Here is an 18,416-nt window from a genome sequence, read left to right on the forward strand (position 1 = left end):
TTCTCTGAGCAGCTTCGCATCAAAAAACCTGAGCACACAAATTCCACATGTCCAGGAGAGCGATGAGTTAATAGGAACTTATTAAAAACCTTCCCCAGATAGCGTATTTGAGATAGATACACGCTTCAGCTTATCCAGTACAAAATATAAGCATGTCTGGGTAGCACAAAGCAAAATAAGTCAGTGAAAAATGTGTTATTTTCAGTGACTCATTGACCCAACCTGCAGAACCCTTTCAAATCTCTCACCCAATGGACCTTCAAACTTCACACAGATAGAGGAAATGAAAAAAGAAAACTTGGGGGAGGGAAGGAGGAAATCAATTTAACTTTTAACATTTCTTAGACGCATCAAAGGTATCAGCCATGTAGTTCTATTAGGCTGCTGTGTAGATTCTTGTAAGATGTATGTGGAAAAGCCTTCACTGGGTTCACTGCATGAGTCTGAAGAAAATACAGACAATATGAATTTGAACTTTAATCTTTTTCTTTCCTGAAAAGCCGTCTTCAAAAAAAATGTTTAAATAAACTATATATAGACGCTGGCAAGTTGCAAGGCTGAATACAAATCTCTGATCCAATACAAATATTTTGCCACTCTCAGCTCATGAGAGCGCACAGCAGTACTCAGGTCTCCCAAACTGAACGACGGCATGGCTGTACATCCTCACAGTTGGTACTGGTATTTGTAATATCTGTGAAGCAAGTTTATAAGCTTATCAAACCCAAAACACAGAAGACCAAAGCTTACAATAAACAAGGATGAAAAAGAAAAGATTAGAGTGTAAATGACAAAGGAAGAAGAGATTAAAACATGTGGGGTACGACGTAGGTGTAGGAGAATTACCACAGGCATTCTTTAATACAGTACAATAATTTTTTTCCTGCAGATGCTGGATGGTCTAGACATCCTTTCACACAACATTCCTTGTAGTTAATCCCTTAACTCTGCTAGCAATTTGACAGGGTTGTAACACTACCCACAACCTTTATTATGTACTTATCTTCCCCTCCCTCCTCAAAAAGTAAATCAAGTGTGTAGAGTATAAAGTGCATTTCATATGATTTGTTAGGATGATCTCCTCCTGACTTAGGAATGTGTCTCCCATTAACATTAATGGGCAACTGTAGACATGCAAAAAGAGGGGAACAGTCATTGCTGTTTCAGCTTTGAACATATTAATGGTACTCCACAAACTTTCTTGCTCACCATCTGATCCCCTAGGATGGTGCAAGCAATAACTACTGAAAAGAATTAACCTTCTTACATGTTCTTCATTTTTACCTCTTACCAGTGAAAATGCAACGTTCAAAAAAATGAAAGAAGAAAACACAGAAGCTTCAGCAAGCAAAAAGAACATACTTTTACACGGAGAGGAGGCACAAGACTCTTAAAATACTTTGTGACAGGAGAACTATTAAGATTGGAAGGATAGTGAAATAGGTAGGTCACAGCCCATGAAGCATTTAGCCACCTCCTTTCCCATCCTAATTTGAATACAAATTAAATTCATAGTTCCATTGGCTTTAGTTTGAGGCCAAATCTCAACTTATTGTATATACTAAGAGAGAAAACTTCCACGCCCTTCGTAAAAAATGAGAAATCTAGTATGTCAGATCAAGAATTTGTTCACCAGGCTAACTTAATTTTTTTTATAGTGTCAAGACAAGGGGGTAGGGGGTGTTGGTTGTTTTGGTATTTTTTGTGGTTTTTTTTCTTAAGAGCAAATGAAGGTAGAAAGAGGTTGGAAAGAAGTGAAAGCAGAGGTTGGGAGAAAGCAATGTTAATACAATCAATACTGAACAAACACTTGAAGAGTTTTTAAAGAGGAAATTGCTTTAGTCGAAATACATTGTTCTTTGATTACAAAGCAAGCCTTGTCAAAAAAGTCTTTTGGTGTTGATAAAGTAACAGAAACCCTGAATAATATTAAATTCTTAGAAAAAATCATTAACAATAATATTCCTTCTTGGCTATCACTGAACAGCTTTCCAGCTTCAGCCTGGGTTTATAACAAGTTTTTCTGAAAGTTTTGGCCATATTTACAACTCAGTCATTTTAAGTAGTGCAAAAAATGTTTGGGGGGGAGGCGGAGGGTGCAGCAGACAGGCAGCATGGGAGAATGACTTGACACATTGCCAAAGAACATCAAACACTTCTGGCTTTAGTGGCAAGATGCAAAGGATAGGGGAGTCCAGCCATAATAACCATCCCTGACAACTCACAGAAAGATACCATTGTATTAGAGGAGTCACAGCTGTACAAGGCCCTCCATGAGCAGCAGCTGCATCTAGCAGTTTGCTACAGGATATCCGGCAACAACCTCAGAGATCAGCATGACCTAGCTGGGCTAATACAGGTAGATAACACTCTCAGAACCCCTCACATATTCATTTTAAAAGGAAACATGTCAACCTAAGCTTCATATCCTTTCTGACAAGGGCATATTACCTGATGGGGCTGTGAACTTGACCATCTGCTGTAGGAAGGAGCACCAGAAGTCTTGCTGGCTGTAGTTCTCTGCAAAATTAGAGATAGACATGTCAAATATTCACCAACATCTCCGTTATACACACAGTCAGCTTCAATCTCAACCATGTAAACACCCCTAGTAAAAAAAAAAAAACCACTAAACAAAAACCTCAAGAAACCATAAACACAATGCAATAGCATTAAAACCAGAGATTAAAGTTTACTGAATTTGCTATTAAAACTCTTTCCAGCCTTGGACCTCAGAACCTCAATTTTCACATCAACTTTTGCATGCCACCTAGATCGCAAATTCAAATGCTGAGCCCTAACCTAAACCAGGGCTGCAAAGCACAACCAATCAGCCAGGTAATTCACTCAGATTAAGCAAACATGGTCTAAATGCACATTTATTCCAGAAGGGCATCATTAGATGGGCTTGTCTGCCTGAGAAGTTATATTTGTATTTTTCCCCTAACTCGTAGCGATGTTTCATTCCATACTTCATACTAGTTTTACAGAAGCTATTCTTAACTCATAGAAAATAAAGCAAAACTGTTCTTTCAGAATCGCTTCACCTTACTCAAAAATAAAACTTGAAAATTTTTGGACTAGGTAATAGAAGAGATTAGTTATTTATCAGCTTCTTTTTGAAGAAAAAGCACAGTCTTTATGAAATTTCTCCATACCTTTTTCACCCACTTCCCTACATGTATTTTCTGAAGCACTAAATAAAAATACCATACCATGGACTTTCATATCCATATCGTGTGTCACACATTGATTTTTTGCAATATCAAAGGCAGCTTAATTATAAAGTCTATGTTAAATGGTGTCTAGCAGAATACCACAAATTATTTTAATACCATTATCCCCAGGTTCAAAGTTATTTTATACTATGAACCTCCATGCCATTTAGTCCTAGTTTAGGCTAGAGCCTAGTGCAACACAGAGCTCCTCCAAATCCACCCCTCACTTATGTAAATCTGGTGCTTTTAAAAAGCCCCCAAATACCACACACCACAGCCAGTAGCCAAATATCTTGCAAGTACATTGCTACTATATTGTGTAAGCTCAGGTATTAAAGAAACCTTGTGACAACAAGGTTATCTATAACCAGGAAGATCAGGTAGATTTAAGTTACCTACTCATGAGATCTGAATTCAAGCAGGCTTTCCAGACATGAGATACTAATTTACCAGTACATTATGTCACCAGCAGGATGCTAATAGAGGGACAGATTCATATTTGAACCATATGGACATAAATCATACTAAAAAAGGCAAGTAAGATAATCCATGTGAGATTTATACCACAATGTAGTACACTCTTTGTAAGTATGAAAATAAATAGCTTATGGCTTTTAACACCCAAGGATATAGTACATTTCTATGCCAATTATAACCACTAGGGCTTATACATCATTACATATTCTAAAGCTGGCATGTCATTCCCACTAATGAAAAACAGCAACTGCTGTAATTGTGCTTTTGTGTTAGTCTATCAAAAAGCAGTTATTTTACAAATTTAATTATTAACATTACTGTATAGTGTATTTAGCTTCTACTAGGCACCCTTAGAAGGATAGGCATTTTGCAATAAACAGATATGCCATGTAACAGAACAGCACTTTCTTTTGACAGAAACTTCAGAAGAGAAAAACTGCACACAATGTTGATTTCAGCTTTATAAAAACTTATGAAAACTAGCTCCATCTGCTTCAGAAGAAAGACTGGTTAATCTACGGACAACAAGATAGCTGAAGGTTGTTTTTTTTTTGAAGCATCTGGAAGCTGTTTACCAGCAAGATGCCTTTCCACAGGCATCACACACCTTTCTTAATTAATAAATATAATGTATGTCAGTCTTTAGTATTGGCCAATGAAAACTGCATAATTCTCCTGTCTAAACACATAAATAGCAGTCTTCAGTTTTATTACTTACTCCAGCACCTGTTACCTCTAGGCTGTACATTTCCTCTACAGCAATCGCTCTTTGAACTTTTCAACCTCAGTTTCAAGGACATCCCAAAGAAAGATACCCCACAGAGAAACAGTACTGCAATATGACAAGAGAAACAAGAGAACCCTTTCCAGGCCAGGCAGCCAGCAGATGAATACCTCCAAAGACAAAGGCAGAAGATCTTTTTTTGTCTAACTATACAAACAAGAAAGAACCAGAGCCTTGGAAATATTTAGAACATGACTGCCATCTTTAGATTAACAGGTAAGCACTTTACAAAAAACACTGTAAAAATAGTAGTATAAAAGGTCTAAGATCAGCATTTATTTCCCCATCCTTACAGCCTTTTTTTTCCCCTCCATTCATATATCAATGAGTAGGATCACTTGCGTGTTCCAAGGGAATCAAAATATTAGGTCATAGAGCAAAGGCTTACACTGCTCACACACAGGAGCTTCTATATCAGATCATTTAGAGTAGGTTCTGAAATTATCTGGAAAACAATTCCATCCGAGCTTCCCTCCAAGTCCTAAGGAGAACCAGGAAAAAACCTAAAGGCTAGACCTCATCCCCTGCTTGTCTCAGCAGCTAAAATACTTGAGGCAGGTGACTTAAAAACATGCATGAACAAACCCCAAACACACACACATACATACTCTCACTCCTATTTCACTGCAATCAGTAGAGATGAGACAACCACCTACCTTCAGGAGCACGACCCTTCACACTTAACAGCAACCATGACAAGCTAGACCATGCTCTCTGCAGGATGAATAGCCGCTGCACTTAGCTTGCGCCACAAAGGATACCTCAGGGTATTGCATTTTCACTAGGCATTTCACCAGGGCAAACCTAGGCTGCATTTAGCCCCTTAAGCCACATCTCTTTCTTCAATTAAAAATTATCTTCCTCATCACTCCCTTTTGAGAAAGAAGGGGCACATACACAGAACATTTAAGGACTCTCCCTCTAGCACAATTAGCACTTGAGCACAAGCTCTGAACAAAAACTCCTTCTCTGGTCTTGTAGAAGCTCCCTAACAGCATCATTTGAAACATCTAAACCAAGTAACTGTCAACTCTCCCAGGGCCTCCAACAAGCCCCCACCCTTAGATAACTTTATAACCAGCCCTTCTACCTTCCCAGCTCATATCTGCTCCCTGCAAGCTGTCTCTCAGCCATATGTAGGTACCAAAACCCCTCCTCAACTATTAAAAACTAATTAGGACTGACTGTTCTAATTACCTGCTTACCCAAGCTGTTCCTTATGTCCTTGCCCCTCCTCCTCATTCCCCCCACCTGTGAAGAGAGGTTAAACTCATACAGCTGCAGGTTACCACCAGTCACTTTAAAAGACCAATGAATGTCTGCTGAAAGCTTTTGAAAAGTAAAACAATTTTCACAGCAGACAGTACTTCAGAAGGCAATAAAACTGCCATTTGGGCATGTGGGTTTTGGTGTCTGAGCTGGAAGTTATGGAAAAAAAGAAAAGAGAGAGAGGAAAGCTGCTAGTCTGCACACCATTGCCCAGACAAGAGTATGAGAGGAGAAAATCTGATTAAGGTACAGGTGCAACATGTGCTCCAAGCACATGGCTGGACCCAAGCCTGAACCTGAGGAATGATGATGGAACATCAGGCTGCCTCCAAATCCCAGTGAGAGCAGGAAAAAAGTACTTTTCATAGCAATGAAGTAGCACAGATGAAAGAAGAGCAACTGATGCGGTGTATGTGCAAAGCTGCTGTTTTATATGCAGTTGGAGGAAAACTGTTTTCTCAGAAGATTCCTACTGCTGAACACAGTAGATAACATAGCAAGAACCCAGAAAAAAAAACTTATTGGAGAATACATGGAAATCTGAGTATGGCTCAATGGGAGAGCTCATGAAATGGTACGTTACTATTTCATTTTTGGGCTAAGGCTATTAGTGACTATACAAAATACAAGCCAAGATCATATACAAAATATATATATATAACATAAATACGTATGAAAAAAATTTCTCATTCAGTCAAGGAAAGCTTCAGTGTAAGGCCGCACTTCAAAATCAGGAAAGAAAAAAGAGAGCACAGAGAAAGAGTTACAAGCATTGTTATTCTGACAATACTTCTAAAAGCAAAAAAGAGCATATATTCTGATAACAAAGCTGAAGTTTATAACTTGTTCTACAGCCAAATAAACTTACAAATCCTTCCAATGGGCACGACAATTCATCCCATTAGTTTGGAAAAGTATCTTAAGATGCGATGAATTACTGCCTGGAAGTACCTGTCTCTTTCCATCCACTCACTGGAGAGAGAGGCAAAGCAGCCAGTTTAATTGAGACATCTAACTTTGGATGGCTTATGTTAGGTGAAATTAAATCTACCCACATTCCCTCTTCTCCTTCCTACGAAGGGACCTAGGCAATTTGTCCTCTTCTAGGGTTTAAAGGGTTATTACAGTAGCAAATTTGCTATGTATCGGGGTACTTCTGAACTGCCTTGTGAACTCCTACAAACTGTGTTTATCTTTCAAATGCAGCTCGCTAGTAAAGACGTGAAGTACCGTCCTGACTTCCAGGACTCAGTCAGACTTTTTTGGCTGGCCAAGAGGGGGATAAAACATTTTTACTTATAAATAGAGAAAATATGAAAGTAAATGGAAGATAATACTAAACATTTAATCTTATTAAAAACATTTTTTTCAGAGGATAAACTACTTAGACTTATACCTTTAGTTCTTTGAGAATACAGTTATAGTTACATGATATACTACCAGTTCCTGGGTTCTTCAATTTCCTGCCCTAAAATCATGCTGGCATTCAGCAGGTATGTTGCTCATCTGTTTTACTGGATATGTTGCTTCTTTAAAGCGTATACAGTCCAGCTGTTTATGCAAAGGCTGACATCAAACTCAGAATATATTTTGCATTGCCCATTATCTAGATTACTTGTTTTCTATTATTTTCTATGGAATTTCCCTGATTTTTCCTTAAATTCAAGAATTCATTTGCTGAAAAAAGCAATAGTAACATCTGACAATACTGTAAGATGTTATGGCCCTGAAGTGGTTTTTTTTTTGCACTTTTTCTTTTTTTACTGGAGTTCTGTAGATCTGTAACTTTTGCAAAGAGGAACCAGTAATGTTATGTTAAAAAGGAACAATATTCAATGGCTGCTTATTGACAGATACAGGTTTTGGGTTCACTAGTTTATATTATTTCACAGCAGGAGTTTATGAAGACAAAGACAAGTGAAAAATAAAGTTTGAAACTCTCATACTATAAAGGGCTATAACATCCTTTATGACTCTCCAGAAACAAATAGTGGGTGAAGACCTTTTGCTATTACCCATAGCAGACTATGGGGCAGGGGGGAGGGGCTGTTTTCCAAAGTACTGAGTTTTATTTCTTTTTACTTACAGAGCTTATTCCACAACAATGCAGTATAGAAAATGACAAGTTATTCATTTCTATGAACAAGTTAAATAGAAAAAGGTGACAACTTATCTGATTCTATCCAATCAAAGATAGTGCTTCGAGGAATCAAAGAGTCTGAAATTTGAACTAGTAATATCTCTTGAAACAACATAGACTTCATGCCTACATATCAATCCATCCCTGCCTCTGGTCTGGCTCCAGACATTCTTAAACCTCGTTGATTCTCTGTGTGGGTAAGACCTCGCACGCTTAATGATACTAAATCCTCCACAGCCTCTTCCTCAGAAATGTCATCTCAACAGATCAGAGGAGTCAACTCAGTGGAAAGGGTCTCTCTGTGCTTCCAATCTGGTATCACACCTGGCTCTGGAGAGAGACAAACCCCACTGAAGCCTGTTCATTACAGATGTGCCACTCACCCATGAAGCCATTTTCACTCCTATGCCATAAATAGACACGATTCCTCGCTCCCTTTGAAACCCCGTCCCATGTTTCAACAATAGCAATACTATGCTGGAAATTCATAGCTAGTGCCACTCTGGACAGAAGACAGAACAAATTGCAAATACTTTAAAGATCCATGGTTTCTTCAATATCGTGCAAGTAAAATTAATTTTCATGTTCTCACTCCTCACACTTAAAAATCCTCCCAAACTGCCTGGAAAACTACCTGCTTTCTACTGACACTAGCACTATGAAATTCCTGAGAAATAAACTTTTTTTTTTTGGTCAGAAAAATTAAAACAGAAAAGATTGATAATTAGATTAACAACAGGAACATCATTACATTACAGCTATGCAGCAGTTTTTACCACTCGATGGTGAACGTTGCTGATTATGGGGTTGTGACACAAAATGAAATGTAGTGGTGTTGACAGCAGTGGAACAACAGTACATGGTATGACAGTATGGTCTTCTCTTCCGTGCAAAGGGCACATGATGCATTCTTCAACTAGCTTGGCAGCTGAATGAATAGCATACGTCAAAGTGACATTATTGTTTTGCAGGGAAGAGATGATGCAGGAGAATCATCGTGTATGTTGTCCCATAAAAGCGTAAAATTAAGAAGAAAGCATTAAAAAAGCAGCTAATCTGGGTCAGGATGTAAAAAGTAAGAGAATTATGAGAGGTAAAGTTTGCAAGTAAGTTGTAAATGAAATACATTTATAAGCTGGCGATGAAAAAGTGCACAGTGGGAAAACAAACTTTCCTTAAGACTGTTGCACAATGATGCCATCAGAGATTACTTCCTCTAGCTTACAGAAATCAATGTTATGACAGGAGGAGACAAAGCAGAAGAGATATTGACTGAGCTGTCAACCATAGGAGTACATCCCCCTAAACCTGTGGGTCTGGGCTCTGATGAAGCAAATGCATTCAGTAGATGTTTTTATGGGAACTCAGGCACTCAGTCAAAGTACTCACTTGCATTTTATATCCACTGTCTGCTCTTGGTCATCAGCATAGTGACTCATAATTTTTTTGAGATGAAATTGCCAAGAGTAGTATAAGTCATCTATCACTCACCCCAACAGTGGATTCTTGACAGTTTAGCAATTTGACATGGGCTCTGAACCACGGTGTAGGGCTTGTTATGACACTGTGATTCCCCCTCTTTTTTCGCTTAGTCCACTCCTGTTCACCAAATTTATATAGATATTTTGGCACCCTGGAAGGAAAAAAGTTCTGGACAAAGCCAGGGATGAAAATATCCTCTTTGCAGAAACTCTCTTTGCACTTACCAACCAGGGGGTTTGTGTTAAACAAAAAATTTCACTTCATGACTTCCCATATCCTACTTGATTGTTAAAACTAATAATGAATGTATTTGAAATTTCAAAGTTTATCTTTAAATGGGCATATGTCCCCAAGCCTTTTATATCTCACAAACTGAATAAGAACTGATATTAGATATTGTGCTACCTATCTCAAACCACATCTACCCTAACAGAACTGGCTGGCCAATCTTGAGCCAACAATACTGTAGCCACTAATTCCTTCTCTTTTCACATTTGTATTGGCCAACGGAAGTGCAACATACTTGAAACACAAACAAGCTGAACAACTGTTACTGTTGGTGACAAGCAACAACTTCTTTCTTAGGAATTTTAATATGGTGAAAGAACTCATCTCTGTGGAGATGCTACATACATCACAAGTTGCTGTGCAGTCAGCACTTTCTCCCAGAGAGTTTGTAGATAAGCTGCAAAGAGATTGAGGAACAACCTGCAAGTCTTCCAGATGGACTTGACATAAAGTTGGCATCCTTATCCCATAAAATGTACAATTAAGAAATTATAAGAAAGTCACAAGACTTAGAAACACACTAGGATAAGGAGGAGAAACCATCTCAGCTTGAGTGAAAAAAAGAAAAACAAGAATATGGAAACATTCGATGCTTTGAGGTCAAGAACTCTCCCAAGCACTACAGAGAAGGTAGGGGAGCACATCACAGCCCTGTGAGAGATAATACAGACAGAAAGTGGTTTTTTAAAAGTTAGCGGCTGTGGAAAAAAAGACTACAAAGTAGGAAGTAATTATAGTACTATGTTGAGCAATGTTGTATTATAATCAGTAACTTTAAACAGTCAGTCAGGGAACACAACGGTACTGATATTGCCAGGACATCTACTCCTATTGAAAGAATACACAATGAAATACAAGATGCATTATCAGAAAAACTTGGAGCATATGACAACTTTTACTTCCTTTGGACTCTCACCATTTTCCTGAGTAAATGAAACACTGCGGCACAATGAGGTGTAGAGAACTAACTATAAAAAAGACAGTCTTGGTTATGGCAGATGGTGGAATGGGATTAGTTTTGTAGGACTGAAAGACGTGGCTTTCTTCAGAAGGTTGCATAGGTCTGCAAAAATTAACAGGTACATGTTGATTTGAGACAAAGGAATAACACCAGGAACCTAAAAGCATTTCATTGTAGTGAGAGCTGTCCTCTTCCAGCAGCTATTCTGAGAAAGATATCTGTCCCATTAAAAAAGCAGACAAGAAATATGAAAAGTGACCTAGAATCTTTGGGTAGTATCAGGCCTGAGGTGTTGGAAGACAGTGAGGTGACCACACAGAATACTGACACTGCGTAGAAGACTTTCAGACATACACTATAGAGAGTATCAAAAATCATGAAAGGAACAAATGCAAGTATAAAAACAATGGATGCTTTCACAAAGGTGTGTGTCGATCTTTCTTTTATTAATGTTCACCAAAGATAATAAGAATTCAGAATTATGCTTACATTTAAGATTATAATAAAGCCAGGACAGAAAAGAACCTTGATGAGACAATGCAAAAGACAATAGTGCAGAAACTGAAGTAAAAGATGGTATACAGTAGATGTACTAATCAGAATATTTTACATGTATTTCAATACTGGGAGGCAAGGACATGAATCATGAAGGTTCAGGAAAGTACAAAAATAAAAATCTTTATTTGCAAACAATGCAATCATAGAAAGATGGAGGAGGTAGTCTAATGATCTCTTTAATGGTGAGACAGATAAAAGTGAACAACAAAAGGCTATTTTCTAGATAAATGAGTCATTCTCACAAGAATCAGATTTTTAAAGTATTCAAAAGTCAACTGGATATTCACGAAAAATGCTTGCAATTCCTGCTAAATTATTAAGACCAGGGGGCATTTAGCTTAGTCAAATTTTTTACAACCTAATTTTGAAAACATTCCCAAGGAGTGGAAAGAGAACGTCACGTTTCCAATTTCAAAACAGGGATGTATTGGAAATGTAAGAATTATTTGTACGTTTCTTCTCATTACAACCTCAGAAACCCATCCTCCGTACCTTTTACAGACACACACTCATTAAACAGAGGAAATGGTGAGAGACAGAGAGTATTGGTGTCTGGCAAAAAGCATGATGTTCCCTCCCAAGATTAGTCATAAGAAATGAAACCAAGAAATCAATTTCAGTTAGATGGTGTCTCAAGAGAAAATGCTGATATAAACACAATTAAGGTGTAATTTCTTAGAGGATTTAGGAAGAATATGCTAGTGGGTCTTTGGCCTGCTGAAAGAGGATCTGTCATCTTAGAAGACCATAGCACACGCATGCAACTGTTTGATGTGTAGAAAGTTGAGTGCTTTCTAAGTAGGGAGACAATGACATTCCTGCTTTGTTTCATAGCAGCCCAGTGCTAAGGTGGGAAGAGGAATAAGCCCCACGCTTTCCAGAGCAGTCGAGTCATTGGGAGAGTCTGGGGTTGGAAGGAACAGAAGCAATCTGCTTTGACTTCTGAGCAAATGGCTGCTGTAGGAGAGACAAAGTAGGAAGAAAAGAGTGTTTTCAGATCAATGAATGTAGCAAGAAAAACTCAAGAAATATAAAACCAGGTAAATAGCTGTGTAATGATAAGATTATGAGCAAGCCTTCTGTCAGGCAATGACATGAGGTTGCAATGAGTTTGGTAGCTTGAACACCTGGCGGTATTAAATAATACTTCAAGTTTGCGTGAGGAAGAAATTCAATTATTTGCAACTTTGACCCTAGTGACAGTGGGAAATTTGTCTTTGTACTCTTATTTTCCTAAAAAACCTTAAAAAGTCACCAAAGTGGAAAAAGGGATCATTTGACTAGATTAGCACTGAGACTGCCTAATCATCAGCTGAGACAAGGAGCCGACAAACTGAAGGGGGGACATTGTACTGCAGTTTGACTGTAGTCCATGTTAGCATAATATAAGTAGCATGAGTGACAGCCACTGTGACTGTGCAGCAGTACAAGGTTTACTACCTTCAACCACAGCAGCAAACATCCCAGGCTCCTGGCTACATAAAGTACCTTCATTTCGTTGCAGACATTTCTACAGAGAATTACTGAGAATACAGTTAGCTGACTGTTTTGCACAGGATCCACACCACCATTGTTATTGCCCAAGCAATGTGTTGGACGTGATTTTTATAGAGAGATCTTCGTAATCCAGATAATAGCCTTTTGCAAACAGTATGCTTGTTTATCTAAAGGCTGTGAAATCCTACACCTATTGTCTCCACCTACCTTCCTCTTCTACCAGTAGCAGCCTTTAGGTTCTTCTCCTTGTTCGAAATCCCTGTGCTTGCTCCCTGCATTCAGCTTGCGCTCCTTCTCCCTGAGGCCTATCATGCAATCTAAATCCCAACACCACAGAAGGTGAGAAAGGCATTCAAATTTGGCTGTCACTGCAAGAGGAGAGATGCAACATAGTGGCTAGAGCAGCAATAACTGCGAAAATATATCATTCCAGCTTCTTCAAATGCCCCTCCCTGCACCATGATCGAGGCACACCATGGCAATAAATTCTTCTAAGAGCCCTTAAATCTATCATGCTAATTGCTAGATGTGGAGTAGCCATTCATCTTGCCTGGTAACACTGCAATGCATGAATTTGCTGTGAGAGTTCTTCGTTAATGTTTCCTTATGATTAAAGTAAAAAATAAAAGGAAAAGTAACATCACTCTGTCTACTTTCAGGCTAATGTGGTTTTTTTTTAAGCCTGGAGAGGAGATCAGGATGGAAACCATGAAAGATAAGGAGAGTTGTCAACAGAAAGGGACAAATATTTCCCTGCTCTATTCACATGCATTCTTAGCACTTAAGACTTCTTTCTAGACCACAGAATGAATAAACATTGCCCATATTTTCAGAAATTTCCTAATAACCTTCCTTTACACTTCTTTCTAGAAATCTCACAGCAAGTCTCCATTCTTTTAGCACAGAAAGTAAGTGAAATTGGACTGTATTTTAGCAGAGATCAAATATTTAAAATAATAATATTCTTTGGTGTTGGTCAATAAATATACATGGAGAGACACTTCAGGGAAAACATAGGAAATAATGAGAGAAAAACTTGGGATTGTGAGCATGTCCTTTGTCAATTTGTTCAGCGTACAGTAACCTTGCCAAATTAAGAAAACTCCAAGTGCATTAGGAAAGGCTGCCCTCTTCAGACAAACTTCATAAAAGGTACCCAGAAGAAGTTCTAAGTGTCTTGAAGTTAAAATAAAAATGTGGTGAAATGAACCATGCAGTGCACTATCAACATAATATCAACTTTCTTCTGCTTAATAACAATTTGCTACTACATAAAGAAAAGCGCTTCTTGTCATTAGCTACATATTAATGTGTGTTTGTTTAGACTCACTACAGATCCATTTATGCATTTTCTATAAGGCTGTTAAAACTTTCATTCATATGCTGAAATACAGGGACAAAATTAATTATTAGAAAGCTATTGAGTCTGAGATTTCCCTATACCGTCATATGGAAAAATAACCCATTCTCCATTCTGAATTTCTATCACATGGGAATCCTCAATAAACATGATAATCTTACTACTTTTCTTTAACAAAACTTGGGGGTTAGATATATTTTGATCTCCCTAATGATCCAGAATAGTGAGTGGAAAAATGTTTTTGTCATCATGATTGGTGCTTTATACTTGATGGCTATTTTAAATTTCTTTTCCTTAAATCTTTCATGAACAACTAGGAAACTGAGTTTACTTAGCCAGCAAGTTACTCTTCTTTTCCTCACTACCGGTCATTCCAGTGTCTTCACAGGTGAAATTGTGGATTTTTATCTTGCATCACACCATGTGGCAAAACACAAGGCCACCAGGTACCTTCACAGTGAGTATGAATGAATTTTCATCAGGAAGATGACCTGTATGAAGAAAATAACTACGTCTGGATTTACTAGTGTAAATAACAGCTTCCAATTTATTGGGGAAGTTGAGGTGGATATAAATATTTTTAGTGGTGTTTTACTTTGAAACCTGAAAGGTGTATTATGGAATCTGCTGAGGAGAACCAGAAATACAGATTATGCTCCACAATACCGAACCTGATACTTACCTATCGACATTTTTCAAGTCCTTTAACAGGACGTGGGACTGTACTAGGCAAACTTATAAAAATAGTCATTAACTGTCAATATAGCCCCCTAAGTTGGTCCAGAACAGGGAGCAGATACAATGCTACTAAAAGAGGAAATATTACTAGTGACAGAAGGATACAAGGGATTTAACTGCCAGCTTGATGGAAGTCTCTCCATTCATCCTTAGACAAGGTCTTTTTTCTAGCTTTTCAGCAAAGCCTCCAATGTCATGATGTCTCAGGGGAACATGTCTAACTGACCAATAAGTTTGTGAGCTGAAATATGGCTCTTTTTCAATGCAAAACACCTTTTTTTTGGTCTCAAAGCACTTCCCCTAAGCATGATAAATCCAGTTCATTCTACATTCTGCTCCAAAAGTTGAATCAAGTTTCCAGCCTCCTTCACCGCATCTCACAGGCTTTCTGGACAACAGGTAATATCTTCTTTAAGCACTCCTTTCCACAGAAAGTTTCTTGAGCCTGGGATACAGGCAGCATTTCTACGTTCACTTTAAACACACAAAAACCCCACACTCTTAACTTTAACCATGTGGGGAAGTGCCTCTGAAGGCTTCTCTTTTCTTTTTTTTTTTTTTCCCTTTGCTAAATAGGATTCGGTTTAAGATGTACTTTAAGTTAAGCATTACTTAAATGGTTTGTTGAACTGGGGCCTGAAATGGGACTTTAATTTCCTTAACAACTCTCAATATACCATTACTAGAATAAATGTAGAAAAATCAGACTTTCTGAAAAAATGTGACTCAAGGGCACTAGTACAAGCAAATTATGGAGAAGTTAAATAATGCCAAACTATAAATCTGATATCTACCAACACTTATCCATCTGTTCTACCAGTATGCTAAGGAGCAGGTCTTGTTTAAAGACTGAGATGTTACAGCTGGAAATGAATACTTGCCTTCTAGTCCCCTCCTATACTATGGTATTCAGTTTCATGTATAATTGATGGCCTGTAATTTTAAGATAGAGTAAATAAATTATGAGTATTCAAAATATCGCCTTTTTGCCAGTAAAACCCTGTTATTCTTCACACTGACTCAGCGACCTCTCATGCTGCTATCTTTATTTATAGAAGCAGTATTTTCTGTGATTTTGTGGTATACACTTACTAAAATGATCTCGATGGAAAACAGAACCATGATTTTGTAATAATCAAAATACAGTACAGTTTTGTTTGGGTATTTTTCCTTCATTCAGTTGAGACATAGTGTAAAAGAAAGGCATATTAGTTGAATAGCAGCATTTTATATGCTATTGCTAGTTTTTGCACAATAGAATTCCTGAGAACTGTGCTGTAATTCTTTCCTGCAGTGAAACACAGGGGTGTCCACATTGGCATTCTTGAATTTTCTTAGGCTGTTAAATTATAAGACTGCTTGTACTATGAAGAGAGATTGGGTTATGAATTTTCTGAAGTGACAGATTCTGTTATATAAACCACTGGTGAGTCTGGGAATGCCATTCAACATTTTCAGCTTTGGAATTAATTTTATTCTCCTTCTTCCCATGAGGAAATTAAAAATGTTCACAATTTTACTGGTAAGGAGTGCAGTTTCCATGACAAAGTCACATCCCTGGGAAAACCCCAATACTTCTTCCAGCCATGGGAGGACAGAGCCATGGGTGTACAGAGGTACAATTCTGTCCTGACAGCTGTGCACCTGTTGCAAGTTATTGAGAAATTCAAACAGGGATCCTAAAATTAAAAGGCTGCTCTACAAGGTAGCTGCAGCATACTTCTTGTAAAAGGCAAGGCTAATGGACTTGGAAAAATAATAGAATAAATAGTTTTTGTAGAATACATAAGTCTCTGCTTTGTAAAAATATGAGTCTTTTCTCCCATCACATGCAAGACTTTCCACTTCTTTCAGGCCCAGGCTGGCGTGAGGATGTCCTTGTTTTGGCTGGTATAGAGTTAATTTTCTTCATAGTAGCTAGTATGGGGCTATGCTTTGGATTTGTGCTAAAACCAGTGTTGATAATACAGGGATATTTCAGTTGTTACTAAGTAATGCTTACACTAGTCAATGACTTTTTCAGCTCCCCGTGCTCTGCCGGGTGCACAAGGAGCTGGGAGGAGAGGGGACACAGCCAGGACAGCTGACCCCAACTGACCGAAGGGATATCCCATGCCATACGACACCATGCTCGGTATATAAAGCTGGGGTAAGAAGAAGGAAGGGGGGGATGTTTGGAGTGATGGTGTTTGTCTTCCCAAGTAACTATTACGTGTGATGGAGCCCTGCTTTCCTGGAGATGGCTGAACACCTGCCTCCCCTTGGGAAGCAGTGAATGAATTCCTTGTTTTTCTTTGCTTACGCACGCAGCTTTTGCTTTACCTATGAAACTGTCTTTATGTCAACCCATGAGGAGTTTTCTCACTTTTACCCTTCCGATTCATTCCCCCATCCTACCGGGGAGGAGTGAGCGAGCAGCTGTGTGATGCTTAGTTACCAGCTGGGGTTAAACCATGACAGAGGGTGAGTCAGATATGTCCACTGTCCTTCAGCATTACAGATGCGACATTAAAAGTCAACTGTGAAGTAACTGTCTGATACCACTTATAAAAGTTAATAGCACATTCTTATACAAATTACTTTGTTCAATGACAGTTCGTAATCGCAGCCTACAGAGTCCATTCAGGACTTCATTAAGTAAATAACTTGAGCAGTAAGAACTCTTCTACAGACAGGAACTTTCAGTAAAAATAATTTGAACAGGTACATGAACACATGGAAAGTTATTAATAGAGAAAGAACACAAGAAATGAAAGTTTGTAATGGGAATTTGTAATGTATAAAAAATTCATATTGAAACATTAGAGGAAGCCAGCGTAAATTCAGGGATGAGACAAATACTACTGGTTTTTCCTTAAACAAAAACAAGAAAGCAACCTAACTGTGTCCCAAGCACTGGCTGATAAATTCACTTGAAGAAATACAGTTTGAATTTGCCTGTCTCCTTTGTCTAGGCAAAAGCCATCATGAACATAGCAACACCATTGTTCCAAAATCTGCAAGCTACACCATCCTCTCAGATGCTCACCTTCAGACTTCTAACCAGAAAACAGGGGGAAGTAAACAACATCCCTCCCTAAATAACCAAACCTCTCAAATAACATGTTGATATAACCTCATGACCTCTGTTCATAACTACTTTAGATTTTACCCCCCCAAAATAGAAATATATAAAACTTGATGCTTCAGAGCATATCTCCAGGTCTCTGCAATTATTCCGGGCAGAAAATCCCTAGGGTGTGCACTAGGTGATTTCTAACACCTTCTTGTCACATCAAAGACAAGTGACAAACCTGGGCTGACCACCAGGCTCACCCATGTGCAAAAGCCAAGTCAGTTTTCACATCACTTGACCTCTCTGCAAGCACCAGCGTGGCTGTTCACAAGATGTTCACAGCCTGCTTTCAACACCTGAACACTTCGGAAGGTGGAGTATGAAACTCTTCACAACCTTAAATGCAAGCTTCAGACAGAAGATGCAACCCTTGAGTATGACAAGTAGATCTAAACACCTTAGCACTGGATTTCAGGAAGTCAGGCATGCGGAAAGAAAAGCTCACGCTCATAGACCCAAAAAACAAGTTGTCTGGAATACCACAGTAAGAGCTGAAATACAGAGAAAAACAGTTCTTCCTGGGATGTGT

General features: G+C 38.4%; 1 protein-coding gene across 8 annotated transcripts in view; it reads right to left on the reverse strand.

The window, feature by feature from the left end:
• RBMS3 (RNA binding motif single stranded interacting protein 3) overlaps positions 1-18,416 on the reverse strand; it is a 724,789-nt gene that overhangs the window by 613,555 nt on the left and 92,818 nt on the right. For all 8 annotated transcript variants that reach the window (XM_064444222.1, XM_064444223.1, XM_064444221.1 and 5 more), the window contains one exon: positions 2,452-2,520. In XM_064444222.1, coding sequence (XP_064300292.1) covers positions 2,452-2,520 — 69 coding nt within the window. The remainder of the gene's footprint in view (positions 1-2,451; positions 2,521-18,416) is intronic.

The sequence above is a fragment of the Phalacrocorax carbo genome, chromosome 2 (genome assembly GCF_963921805.1).
Source record: "Phalacrocorax carbo chromosome 2, bPhaCar2.1, whole genome shotgun sequence".
Classification (NCBI taxonomy): Eukaryota; Metazoa; Chordata; class Aves; order Suliformes; family Phalacrocoracidae; genus Phalacrocorax; species Phalacrocorax carbo.